The following is a 12,917-nucleotide window of genomic DNA, read 5'->3' as shown; positions in this document are numbered from 1 at the left end:
GCAGCTGTCTTAATAGTGGTCCTGTTAATCCAATTGGGAGTACTGGTAAGTTGCTATGAGCAGAATGAATTAGTAGAAGAAAAAAATGTCAAAATCAAATGAAGACTGGTGGAAAATAGCCTTTTATTATTAAAATAGACACCAGAGTGCTGCCCAAGTAGCTTTGTTTTTTCTGATAATCATTAGCCACGGGCAGTATTTCTGTTTTTCACACCATATTTCAGCTTGAGTTGAGAAGTGCATACATCCAGTTGACATTTTTAATAAAATTAGGAATTTGAAAATTAACATTAAAATTACATATAAATTATTTTAAATTTTGCTCTGGTTGTGCTGAACTTTCTAAAGAGAAAGCCAATTCTTGTTAATGTTGGTTATCACGTCACATCAAATTACAGCTTTATTTATGGTTCCCTCTCTGGGAAACCACATCAAAACAATAAATAATCTCATTGCACGGGTTGGAGGACCTCTTAGAACCAGGTCAAAAGGAAATTATGATTAGCAGCAAAAGTTACACTCATGTTGACGTACAACACTCCCTCAGCATCTCATGTGCAAGTATTAGAGTCTAAAGCTCCTGAGAATAGCAAGAATGAAAAAAATGCATCTTTTGTAGCCCTAGGCCCAGGTAACTACTTCCACCCTGCTTAGACCCCAAGTCAAGGGTTAAAATCACTGAAGAATTTATAAGGAAGCAACTGATGTAGTTCTTTAGTTCTCTTTTTCCTAGGGGGTGCTATTCAAAGCAAGACCCAATTAGTAGCCATAATTCCTTAGAATTAGAAAACTTTTCTATCAAGCTTTATAGATTGAAGACATTTAAAGGGTTGATTGAAGGACTGGCACAAAGTGTTTTGGGAAACCATGACAGAGAGTCAAGTAATCACTTTAAAACCTAATGATAGTATCCAAGATTTTGAGAGTCAAAGGACTAAGTTGCCACATCACTTCAGATTTTTAAAGGACCATCATTTTGTCTCTCCAAGTCATCTTGCCTGTTATAGTAAAATTGTCTGATGAAAAGATTTTAAGAGAAAAGAGAAAGGTATGTTGGCAAGTGCTAAATTTTTCTTTGAAATGACCAATATTTGTGAAAAGCTAAGTGGATGAGCTTAGCCTTTGAGGAAAGATCAATGAAACATCAAAAACAATCTTACAGGAAAGCCTTTCATTAGGTTTAAATTCAAATCTTTAGTCCACGTTCTGATATGAAACCAATTTACTTTTATCCAAAAGCCCATTATGAGAGATACAGAAAACAAATTCCTGGAAAAATGCTTTAGTTGTGTTTTAGTAATGCATGCAACAGAACCATATGCCTAATTAACATTATAGGAGGTCTAAAATGTGCCAAGGTCAAAATTAGTCAGTAGAGAGTTGTTGCAAGGAAAAAAAGGAGAATTTTTTATTTTTACGGGTTTTTTTTGTTTTTTGTAAGGGGGAAGGCAGGGCAATTGGGGTTAAGTGACTTGCCCAAGGTCACACAGCTAGTAAGTGTGTCAGGTGTCTGAGGCTGGATTTGAACTTGGGTCCTCCTGACTCTAGGGCTGGTGCTCTACTCTCTGTGCCATGTAGCTGCCCCTTAGCATTGTTTTTTAAGGGAAGAGCCAGTGTGAAAATGGACCACCTATAAAGCTGATATAATTAGAAAATTAGGTGATCCAGAAAAGAGATTGGGGAATAGTTTTCTAAGAGCAAAAAAGGAATTGTTTAAATATATGAATGGAAGAAACCAGGTAAGAATCAACGGGACTCTCTTAATGACTGTAGGGCTTAAAGAGTATACCACTATAGAATGAAAAAAAAAGATTCTTTCACCTCCACACTAAACTCATTATGTTCTAATTTGCACTATATTTACTTTAATATACATCTTATCACCCCTACTATATATAAGCTCTGTAAGGGCACAGACTCTCTTACCTTTATATCTCCCTTAGCACCTTTCTTGATGCATTACATCAGCAGTACACAGCAGATGTATAATAAATGCTTGTTGGATGAGGGAGGATGGATGAAAGACTGGTTGAATTTTTTTGAGGTATTAGGAAAATTGCTACTCCTAAACTGCTCTCTGAAATGAATAGGTTAAGTGTGCTAGATTCTATAGCTCAGCATGTTCTAAAAATGACAAAAATCAATGTAGGTATGAAGCACTGGGATCTGGTGGCGTCATTCTGAATTTTGAAAATGACAATGTTGGCCAAAATGTGTAATCTGTTGTTACAGACGACTTCTGCCATTGTACTGGATGATTGAGAGTGTGACCTCTGTTCATAAGGATGCTAGAGAGAACATAAGGAAGACCAGTGAGACTCACTTCTACCCTGGGGAAATTGGTAAAGGATGGATCACTAAACAGAATGAATTGAGGGGGAAGGCAACTTGGTTTCTATGGAAAGAAGTCATGTTAAATCTAACAGATTGTACCCATGGGTTCCCCTTTATTTGCTCATTTATCCCCCTCAATGGCAGCTAAATGGCTTTAGTGGATAGAGTGCTGGGCTTGGAGTCAAGAACTCCTGAATTCAAATCCAGCCTCAGATACATAGTAGCTGTGTGACCTTGGGTAAGTCACTTAACCCCTGCTTGCCTTAATCCACTGGAGAAGGAAATGACCACTCCAGTATCTTTGCCAAGAAAACCTCATGAAGAGTATGGTGCAGGAGGTCATGAAGAGTCAGACATGACTGAATGACTGAACAATAAAACTCCCCTCAAAGATACATCAAGTACCAAGACATAAAGGGGAACCAGTGAATTTGAGTCATCTTTCAAAAAGACTTAGACAAAGCTCCATGCCAAACGAATCATTCTAAGATTTAGAAGTGATTTTCTGACTTGAAAATTGGAATAGAGAGAGAGAAAATGGGCACTTTTCTAAATGCAGAAATGGGGGGGGGGAGAAAGAAAAGGGGAGGAATTAGGGATTGGTGATAGTATTGGTTTTAGCATCTTTGTAAGTGATTCAGAGAAGTACACAGTGTAATCTCTAAGTTTGCAAAAGAAAAGGAAGCAACTGTAGAGCAAATGAGATAATATATGGGAAGCAGTCTGCAGACCTTACAAAGGTAGCTATTGTTAATCATACATGAAGACATTAGTGGACAGAGATGTAGCTGATAGGTTTTAATGTGGACAAGTATAAGGTAGTGCACTTTTGGATAAACAGTTCAAACATACAAAAAATTAAGAAGTCTTAGCGACTGGATTACTACCCGTAAGTGGGCTGTAATGACTTGGGAGACCATAAAGATTGCTCCCTGAGAATGCTGACCCCAATGTGTTGCTGTAGCCAACAAGGCAAACGATGTCGAGAATCATTCATAAAGGTACTGAAAATCAAACAACAGACTGTCCTATCCTTCCACTAGAAAATCCATTCTGGTAACACCATAGGCAATTCTGGCTGCCGCCTCAAGAAAGACCTGGTAAAACTATAGAAGAACTGGAGAATAGCAACCAAAATAAGTGGCATGTGAAAGACTAAAAGACTGGAAGACATGATTAAAATCTATAAAAATTATGAAATGCTGTGGATGAGGTGAATACACAAGCTTGTTCACCATATATGGAAATACTAGGATAGGGTGCTATCTTTTAAAACTTTTGTGAGGTAAGTTTAGGTAACAAGCATATAGAATCAGAATTTTAGAGCTGAGACAGGAGAGAGATTATGACTCATTACTTACCCCAAATAGAAAATACAGATTTTTAAAAAGGTTTGCTCCACTGTGATGACTAACCCTGATAGACTTTGCTCTTCTCAGCAACACAAGGTGCAAAGACAGCTCCAAAGGACTCATGATGGAGAATGTCATCTACATCCAGAGAAAGAACTATGGAGTCTGAATGCAGATTGAGGCACACTTTATGCCTGCCTTTTTTTTTCCCCTGTTTTTTTTTCTTTAGTTTTTTGGGGTTTTTTTTAGTTCTGTCTCTTCTTTCTCATGATTCATTCCATTGGTCATAATTCTTTACAACTTGACTATTGTGTAAATAAGTTCAATGCAAAATTAAATGTAGAAGATATATTGGATTCCATGCTGTCTTGGGGAGGGAGAGGGGGAGGGGGAAGAAAATCTGGAACTCAAAATTATGTAGAACCGAGTGTTTGTAAACTAAAAATAAAAAATCTCAAAAAAAAAAAAGAATGCCCCCCCCCAAAAAAAGGTTTGCTCCAACGTGTGCATCATAAGAGCCATAAATATCTACTAAGAGTAACTGAAGCATCCCTAGTCTTCAAGATTAACTTTAAGGAAGAGAATGACGTCTGACAGCATGTCCCTCAAGACTGCTGTTGCCAACAAAATATTATGTTGGATGGACCAAATATAGCCATTAGGAAGTACCCTAGCTTAAAAGATGTGATGAGACAAAAGAACAATCTATCCTTGGTGCACCGCTAAGCTTTTCTTTGGAACGAACAATCAGCATCCATGAATAATCAGGTGGATGGGCTCAGCCAGAGGGAAGATAATTTCTGTGTTCCTAAATATTGCACTTTGCATGTACTGGAGAAAATCATGAGACTGCCCATGAGACTGTTTTATCACAGGAATTCCCCATTCTCCTCACTAAGATTCAGAATGGCCAACCCAAAGTACTCTGCTTGGATAGAGGTTACTGACCAGAGTTATAATGGTCAGGACTATACATGATTTCAGATATGATGGTAAAGAGATTTTTTTTTAAAGGCCTAAGGTTCTACCCCACTCCCCCCCAAGCAAAAACAAAACAAACCAAAACCCCCCAATTGTTGTTAAACATGTTATGGGATTATAAATAAATCATTTTAACATACAGAATAATTGGAGCTTTTCAATAAAGACGAGAATTCCAAAGGTTGGTTTTTCTTTTAGTTTTCTTTGGTCCCACACGGTTCTCCAGAATTTGATTCTGAAGACTAGTGCTAGGGATGCAGAGTTGACTCTTAGGGTTTGTTCCTGGGATCCCAACCCAAGGGTAAAATTCCTAATCTACCTTTTTTGTCTGATGGGGCTTTTCACAACACAGAAAGAGGTTCAAATGCTTAAGACTCTGGTAATGGCTCCAAACAATCAGAGAGGTCAGGTGACAGCTCACATTAAATGTGTATAATTAATTAAACAAATCATAAGGATCCAGGTCAAATCTCATCTACTAATTTCGCTAGCTCCTCATGGAGGTGGCTGCTTGGCTTTGGTCCATGGTATTCTAGACTCATTGAGCAACATGAATGGGCCATCAATCCTCCTGTAAAGGTCACTGATTGGCATTTGTAGACCCTGTAGGCAGTACTGGGCCTCAGTGGGAAAGGTCCAGAGACTGTAGTAGATGAAAGGTAGCACCCAGGGACCAGCCAGTCTCTATGTTATTCACTTTCTTTGTGAGCTGTGGAAAGAAGAAAAAAAATCTAAGCATTTTCCCCTCATTTTCAATTGGTAAATTTAACACTTAAGTAAAGTGCTAATTCTCAGCTAAGGAAATCCAGTTGAATTATAGTATGCTGAAAGCCAGAACAAATAGCCACTGTCTCTCTACCTTTAGAAACTGCTTTGTTTCTGAGGCTGTCCTAGTGATATACAGATGCCAATTCTGAGGCTGTCCTAGGGTTTGAATTCACTTCTTAGTAAAGGCAGGGCTGTGGTTCTTTTTGGAATCCATAAAAGGCAAACCTGGAATAGCCCCAAAACTCCAGAGAGGTCCTAAAACCAACCAGCCCCTCGAGTCATCCTGTAATGAGATTATCTACAATTGGCTTGGATTTATACCCTAGGGGCTGTTTCAGAATTAAAATGGCCTCTGGGAATAAGTATTCATTGTACCCAGTCCAAATTCTGCCCATAGTATAATCTGTAAAGAAAAATGGATCCCAGCACAGGTAGGAATGGGTAAAGTTCTTATATTAATGATCCATTAATATTAATACTATGTTCTTACTTATGAAAATAATTAATGTATTAGTTATTAACAGTTCAATAGTTTAAGGGTTTTGTCAGCGTGGGTACTTCCTGTAATGATACAAATTTAAACCCCTTAGTAGATGATCTTCCTCAGATGCTATTGCTGAAAAATTAATCGCTGGAACCCAAACCCGGGTTTTCTAACTCTGCTATGCTACAGTTGTCTCTCTTTATTGAGACAGTCGTGGGATAAAGTAGAAAGATCTGACGTATGTGTAGTCGGGCTCAAATGCTATTGGCCATGATAACATTCCTATTAGAGAACCAGTCGTATGTTCTTGTTGTTACTTATATGACATGATTTAAAGAGTCCAGGAGAGGACCCCTTCTCCAAAATATCCTTACAGATGCCTGAAATTTCACCATTAAAGAACTTTTGTTAATTTAAGTATTAAATTTGTGTTAAGCATATCAAATGCAACTAACTCCTTAAAGGGAAACACATTAAGTCACTAGAACTTTAGTATGAATAATTATATTAACTTTATTCCATGACACAATAGATATGGCACTCTTAGTGAGTCGGCAGCTGGGGCATTCACGGGAGGAAAGGCGGGGAGCAAAGGGGAGACTGAGAGCATGGAAGAGATCATTTAAGCTGATACACAGCTTACCTGTGGCCAGTTCTGACTACCAGAAAGTTTTTGGCTCCCTACTTCTCTCTACTAGTCCTTCGCCATCTGGGGGGCTCTCACCTGTAAGACAGTGCTGTCCATGAAGCCAAAGCCATCTTTTAATAAGGCTGTTATGTAACTGAGATCCATACACAGGAATGGACTGCCCGAGATAAAGTGTTCCTGGTTATCACACACTAGCAAGAAAAAGGGGGCTATTAATATTACTAGACTAGTTGATAGGCAATGTAAGTTCGCTTTTAACATTGCAAGGGTACGTTTTTATTGCATTTAGCAAAGCGCTCCTAATGAAACTTCTTAATGCTTCACTTGAAATTAAAGCAAAGATGGGAGTTCTACATATTCCATAAAACCCACATTCAAAGGGTCACTCCCCTCCCCCAACCTCCCCCTCCCATATAAAATCAAAATTCACTGAAACTGGAATCTCCTCCTGCTCAGCTAGAATTCTATCCTGATTGACTGAGCAAACCTGTGACATCTCAGTGAACCAGGCCTATCTGCTGTTAATCACACCACTATACCCTATCCCCCATAGATCCTAGTTTGATGCATCTCGCAGACTTAGTTCTAAGTTCCTCGTTTGTTACTAATGCTGGTTGGCTTCTGGCGCAAACAACCAGGCAGCTTCTTAAAGGTTCTATTTTGGAACCATTTGAAGAGGATGGATATTTTTAGTTGTTAAGAAGGAGCCTGGCATGACAAGGCCCATGTTTAGTATCAAGCATGGTGGTACAATAACAACACTGACATTCCTCACAAGAAGGGTTAAGAGTTTTTTTTAGTAGATTGTGGGCCCAACATTTTAGAGCTAGAAGGGACCTGGTAGATCATCCAGCTCGGCCTCCTCCCTCTGACACATGAAGGAAGGAGGTTAAGCAACGTGCCCAAGGCAGCACAGATGACTAAAAATGTTTTTCTTCCACAAAATCATGTTTCCCCAGATTTCCTTGCAGCTTATAAATGTCTTATAAACCTTTGAAAAAACTCATATACAAAGAGAAAATCAGTCTTCTGGTGAAAAAAGAGCTGAAATGCTCTATAATATTTGGGAACTGGGTTTGTCTTTTCTCTAAGGTTTGTTTAAGGTGTCCTATGATGACACTTACCTTCCCTGGCTTTTTTTTCAAAGTCTTTCACTTTTAAAATGCCTCCCTTTTCATAATCTGAAATGGAAGAGAAATGTAATTGAGGACAAAGAGACTTCCTATATTGGCATAGGCTCCTGTGAGGCTCCCAAAGGTCTTCTGATCATGCTCCCATATGTAGTCAAGTGGTCAGCGTGAGAAAAATGAAACACGCATACCCTGACAAAAGCATTGGGAAGAATTTCTCTCTTTCTCCTTGCCTCCCCACAATCTTCTCTCAGGGGTAATATTTTGAATGGACTTACCAATCATGCCTGTGTCAACAGCTCTATCATAATAATAAGAAAAGGCATAGAAGGAGCTTTTGCGGATCTCATCTGGCTGGTGAAGTTTTCCTTGAACCACCTGAAGCACTTCAGAATAGCAGGCCTCAAACCCTGTCTCCCCTGCCAAGATAAAAGACACAAAGGAGTAAGCTTAGAGAGATGATGAAGAAGGGACATTAGCGTAGAGAGATCTGCAGAAGCTGATGGGGAGGAAGCAGTCAAGACAAGCAGAAAGAAGGTGGAAGATGACAGCAGGGCAGCCAAAGTCCAATTTGACATCCATCAGTCTATTCAATGTCTGCATACAAGGTGCTGTGCTGGGAGGTTCCAAGGATGAGAAGATGAGTAAGAGAGTTCCTGCTCTCAAGGAGCTTATAATCCAGTAAGGAGGAATAACTACAAGGCAGAATAGGAAAGTACTTTCAGACAGGTATGATGGAGGAGGAATCGGGAAATGTTTCCAGAAGGTGGTGGCATTTGAAAGAAATGTCAAGGGAAAAGGTAACAGCAAAGACGTAGAGGCAGTGAAGTGTGGGCTATGTTTGGGGGAACAGTAAATAGTCCCATTTTGTCACAGCAGAGAGTGCAAGGGGATTTTGGAGCTGCCTTCCAAAGAAAGGTTCTTTATGGTACGTGCTTGTTCCATAATCCAGAACTGTGGAACAGACACAACTAAATTCCAACTGTTGTTTCTAGAACCATATTTCATAGTATTTATACTTAAGTACTCAGAGTACTTCCCCACTGAATCCTGTCACCCTTAAAACTAGAAGATCTGTAACTCTTCTTTGATAGATCCAAGGTCTTGACTGTTGCTCATTCCAGGTATTCAATTAACTTTAAGCCCCAGCTCTAAGAAAACACTTAATATGAATCATCCTTCCTACGCTTTCAATCTGACATGCGACCATGATTTATGTAGTTCAGCACTGACTGCATCAGGAGGCAATAGTAAGGTTTCATTTTGCTGAGCGCAGAGACCTTGCGATGACACCATCCCTGAGAGATATAGAACACTTGGCCCTAGAAATAGAATGGGCCACAGAATGAGGCCACGGGTTAGGCACACCAAGATGTGTCTAGAGTGAGGTCCTCTGCTTTAACATGTCTCTCTACAGGACGGGAGATTGGTTCTTATAGGAAAGACAAATCTAAGTCCTGGATGGCTTAACACAAAAGCCATGCTCACCTTCTCGTCTGCCACCATATTTATATTTCACTCCCCCAAAATCCCATTCGGCCTCCAGCCACCTGGGTAGACAGGAACTTCGGAACGTCTGTCCATCAGTGGCTAAAAGGAAACCAAAGGAGTTCTGAGTGAGACAGGACAGGAAAAGATGGGACGGCGAACGGCCATCAGGTTTAACAAAAAGTGGTTGCAAGATAAGTCCTGTTTCAAGAGAATCAGATTCAGTATGGCTGAGTCTTTTAAGACTCTCTGAAGGAACTAAGTATTTCTGAGTTAAATTAACAAAGGACCGTGGCAGCTAGTGGTACAGTGGGTAGAACACAAGGCCTGGACGCAAAAAGATCTGTGTTCAACTCTGGCCTCAGATACTTATTAACTATGTGGCCCTGGGGGCTGACAATTTCATGCCCCTCTGCCTCACTTAAATCCAATTTATGCTGCAGTTGAAAGGCATCACCCACAACATTTTACTACTTGTGTCCAACCTACGGCAGAACTTTCTGAGTTTGTATTGGTATGATCAGCCACAGCTGGACACACCGTACATCGATCTCAGCATTGTGATGTCATTTGGGTCCTCTTGGAGCACATGGACAACAACGTGACCCTGAGGACATCCCTTAACCTCTATCTGCCTCAGTTTCCTCATCTATAAAAGGTGTCATAACAACACCTACCTCGCCCAGGGTTGTTGTGAGGATCAAATGAGATGATGACTGTAAAGCATGTAAGGTGTCCGGCTCGCAGTAAGTGCTATATAAACGCTTATTCTTTCCCTGCTAAAAGCTTTGATGAATTCCATATACAAAGCACCACCCATTCATTCTCCAATCTTTCTACCTTTCCTCCATCACAAATCAGCCCCTAGTTTTACTATGTACGCATAAGAAAACCTCACCTATTTGTTGTTAATTATTTCCATCAAACCATGATATTAGGCAAAGCCAAGTTGTACATTCACCACTCATCTGATTTTTATCTTGGGCAACAGTCAAACAATATTAAACTAGGACTTTAAGACATTATAACTGGGTTTAATTATATTAATGACTATTGTGAAACAGCACCAGTCAGGGCAATAGTATACGATGTATTCTACACAGACTTTCAAATGCCAACCCAACATTATCCATTTGGGACAGACGATTGCCAAGATAGGGGAGGGCCAATATCAAGGAAGTTAAATGTGTATCATTCTAAACCAGCCCCAACACAGCAATGGGATCAAATCAAACCTTCCGTGTCCAGGGCTCCCAAGGTTGCAAGTCTAGCAGCTTTTAGTCCAAATCCTAAGTAACTGCCAAAGAAATGAAAATGAAAGATGAAACAATTTCTTCTCTGTATTGTCCTGTGTCTCTCTCTGCAGAACTGTTTTCTCTCACACTATATAACAAAGAGAAGAAGGTATTCTTCCCTGTCAACATGTTTTCTGGATCTTTCCTTTCGGAAAAAGAGAGAAGTTTGGTTTCTGTGGCCGATGGATCATTTCTGGACAATCAGTCTTTGAGACAGTTAGCCAGTGATGGTGACATAGGATGAGAGTTCCTGTGTGATTCGTACTTAGGGATATGCAGCAAGAACTTTTCTTTTTTTTCTTTCTCTTAAAAATACCATTCATATGCCAGTCAAAAGATGATAATGATTCTTCAAATCTCATTTATGACTCAGAATTTTTTTTTATTATTTTAGCTCTTACCTTACTACGTCCTATAATTCCAGTTTCTTAACCAAGTTGAATGCTTTACTGGATGGCCAGCTCATACTACTGGGCTGTAAATACTGGAAATATCATTCTCTAAAAACTTTATTTCTTCCCAGATACACACACTGTTATGTATGCATGAGGACAAGAAACAATTATCCTCTTAGGACCCTCTGGTTTTGCTAAGAAGCTTCTTGAATTACAGCTCATAGGCTGTATGAAGACCTCACAATACATCAAGCAAGGAGAGAATGAATAAAGGAAAAAACCCACCAACACATGTCTTGAAGCTGATCAAATGAAATAATAGATATGAAAGCATTTTGAAAATTTAAGGACATTATACAAATGTGAGATACATATAACTATTCTACCCTGTCACCTTCTTCACCTATGTGTGTAGAGCTCATACGTGCTGTTGAACATCTCAAAGGATGTGAGATAGTCACTGGGGGTTTGTTCCAGGGTTTTCTACAAATCAAAAAAGTAAAAAAAAAAAATCATTGTTCAGTATTGACTAAGTAGGGTCACTAACTTTCTCCCTCCAATCAGACGGCAGTCACAGGTTAAACTATGTATTCTATGATGAAGGCATGAGAGCAGCTAAATGTCCTGAAGAGGGACTGTGATTATGGCAAGCTCATCCAGGTCTAACTCAATCAGTTCCTCTAGGGACCCACCTTCTTCTGAGTTAGGGACACCTGAAAGTTAAGCTGCTAAGAACAGGCCTTTACCTACTTGATCCCAAAGCAAATCTATAAGAGGTGCTAATAAAAAAGAGCCATAATAAAAGCTACTCACCTTAAGTTGAGGCAGGAATGTGATTTGGGTGGAAGCACCTCCCAAGTCCAGAGTCCCAACAGTCTTTGGGTTTTGACCATATAGTTGACCTGCGGATGACAACTTACTCTGAACAACTAATCCCAGCTGGCCCCTAAAACTGCTTGCATCTTCCATCCTGCTTTCTCTATCTGACAAGCACTTGTATAGTTAATTAACTAATGAACCTTCTCTTCTTGGTACTAAAACCTGCTCTCTTGATAAGGAAGTATGGAACCTTGGAAGTAGTAATGGAAAAATACCTATATTTTAGTGCGTGATGTAGATAGAAAACAGTAATTAAGCATAGGGGAAAAAAGGGGGTTTCTTGTCAAAACCATCACTGACACTAATCTGTAGACTGCAAATGCAGACAAGACAAAGGAAGTAGCTTTCACCTGCGACCAGATTGGTGGGAACCAAGGTGGGAAACCAGTTGGAACCTTAGGGTGAGCTGTGGAACTTATTACCTGTCAGAAAATTCACAGTGACCCAGGCTAATATTCCTAAAACAAAACAAGATGATTAGACTCTAGAACACATTTTATTTTCCCCCTTTCCCTACCACTACCATTTCTATGCCAATTTCACTTTCCGAACCACATACCTCACCTCCCACTCTCCCCCATTTCCCCTTCCCTATATTCCATTTTTTCAAGTTTTTCCAATTAACTCATTTTCTCCTCTATTAAATCCCTATCGCTCTTCTTTCCAATCATATTCTTTTCTCTTTTCCTAGAATATGCACCCACACTTCTCCGCACCTTCATAGGCTCCATCCATGATGCTAACACTGTCTTCTGGGACCAGGAAAGGTGATTTTTTGAAGATCTCCTTTACCTAGGAGGACAGTAATTTGTATTTCCTGAACCAGTTAAACCGATCCCCTTATCATGTGTATTATTAATAGGCTCAGAAAAATACCCCCTCTATTTTTCCAATTTAATGAGACTTATTCTCCCCAGGAGGATGAGCTAGATAAACCAACACCATCTCCTTGGGTGAAAAAAAGGCCCATTTCATGAAGGTCCTTTATAATCTGAGACAGACTGTACTGTTTAGAGGCTTGATCATTGACTAGTCTATAGAGGTACTGCAATCTATATCAATGGAGGAGCAAGTACTCACAGTAACAAATTTAGAGATTCCTGAAGTATTAAGTACTATTAACAAGTACAGAATTGAACAATGGAAAGATTGTCAAGTTTGT

The 12,917-nt window shown here is 39.6% G+C and overlaps 1 protein-coding gene across 3 annotated transcripts in view; it reads right to left on the bottom strand.

Annotated features, from left to right (window-relative positions):
* Positions 1-104: 104 nt before the first annotated feature.
* ENTPD5 (ectonucleoside triphosphate diphosphohydrolase 5 (inactive)) overlaps positions 105-12,917 on the bottom strand; it is a 39,790-nt gene continuing 26,977 nt past the window's right edge. For 2 of the 3 annotated variants that reach the window (XM_036734308.1, XM_036734310.1), the window contains exons 5-14: positions 12,472-12,547; positions 12,178-12,213; positions 11,690-11,778; positions 11,280-11,359; positions 10,422-10,483; positions 9,187-9,288; positions 7,977-8,117; positions 7,693-7,749; positions 6,644-6,759; positions 4,841-5,376 (exon numbers count right to left, since the gene is read on the bottom strand). In XM_036734308.1, coding sequence (XP_036590203.1) covers positions 5,290-5,376; positions 6,644-6,759; positions 7,693-7,749; positions 7,977-8,117; positions 9,187-9,288; positions 10,422-10,483; positions 11,280-11,359; positions 11,690-11,778; positions 12,178-12,213; positions 12,472-12,547 — 846 coding nt within the window. In that variant the 3' untranslated portion in view covers positions 4,841-5,289. Of the gene's footprint in view, positions 5,377-6,643; positions 6,760-7,692; positions 7,750-7,976; positions 8,118-9,186; positions 9,289-10,421; positions 10,484-11,279; positions 11,360-11,689; positions 11,779-12,177; positions 12,214-12,471; positions 12,548-12,917 lie in introns of all 3 variants that reach the window. The other variant, XM_036734309.1, reaches the window with a different exon arrangement.

The sequence above is a fragment of the Trichosurus vulpecula genome, chromosome 8, assembly GCF_011100635.1.
Source record: "Trichosurus vulpecula isolate mTriVul1 chromosome 8, mTriVul1.pri, whole genome shotgun sequence".
Lineage (NCBI taxonomy): Eukaryota > Metazoa > Chordata > Mammalia > Diprotodontia > Phalangeridae > Trichosurus > Trichosurus vulpecula.
This window is presented reverse-complemented; position numbering and strand designations above follow the sequence as displayed.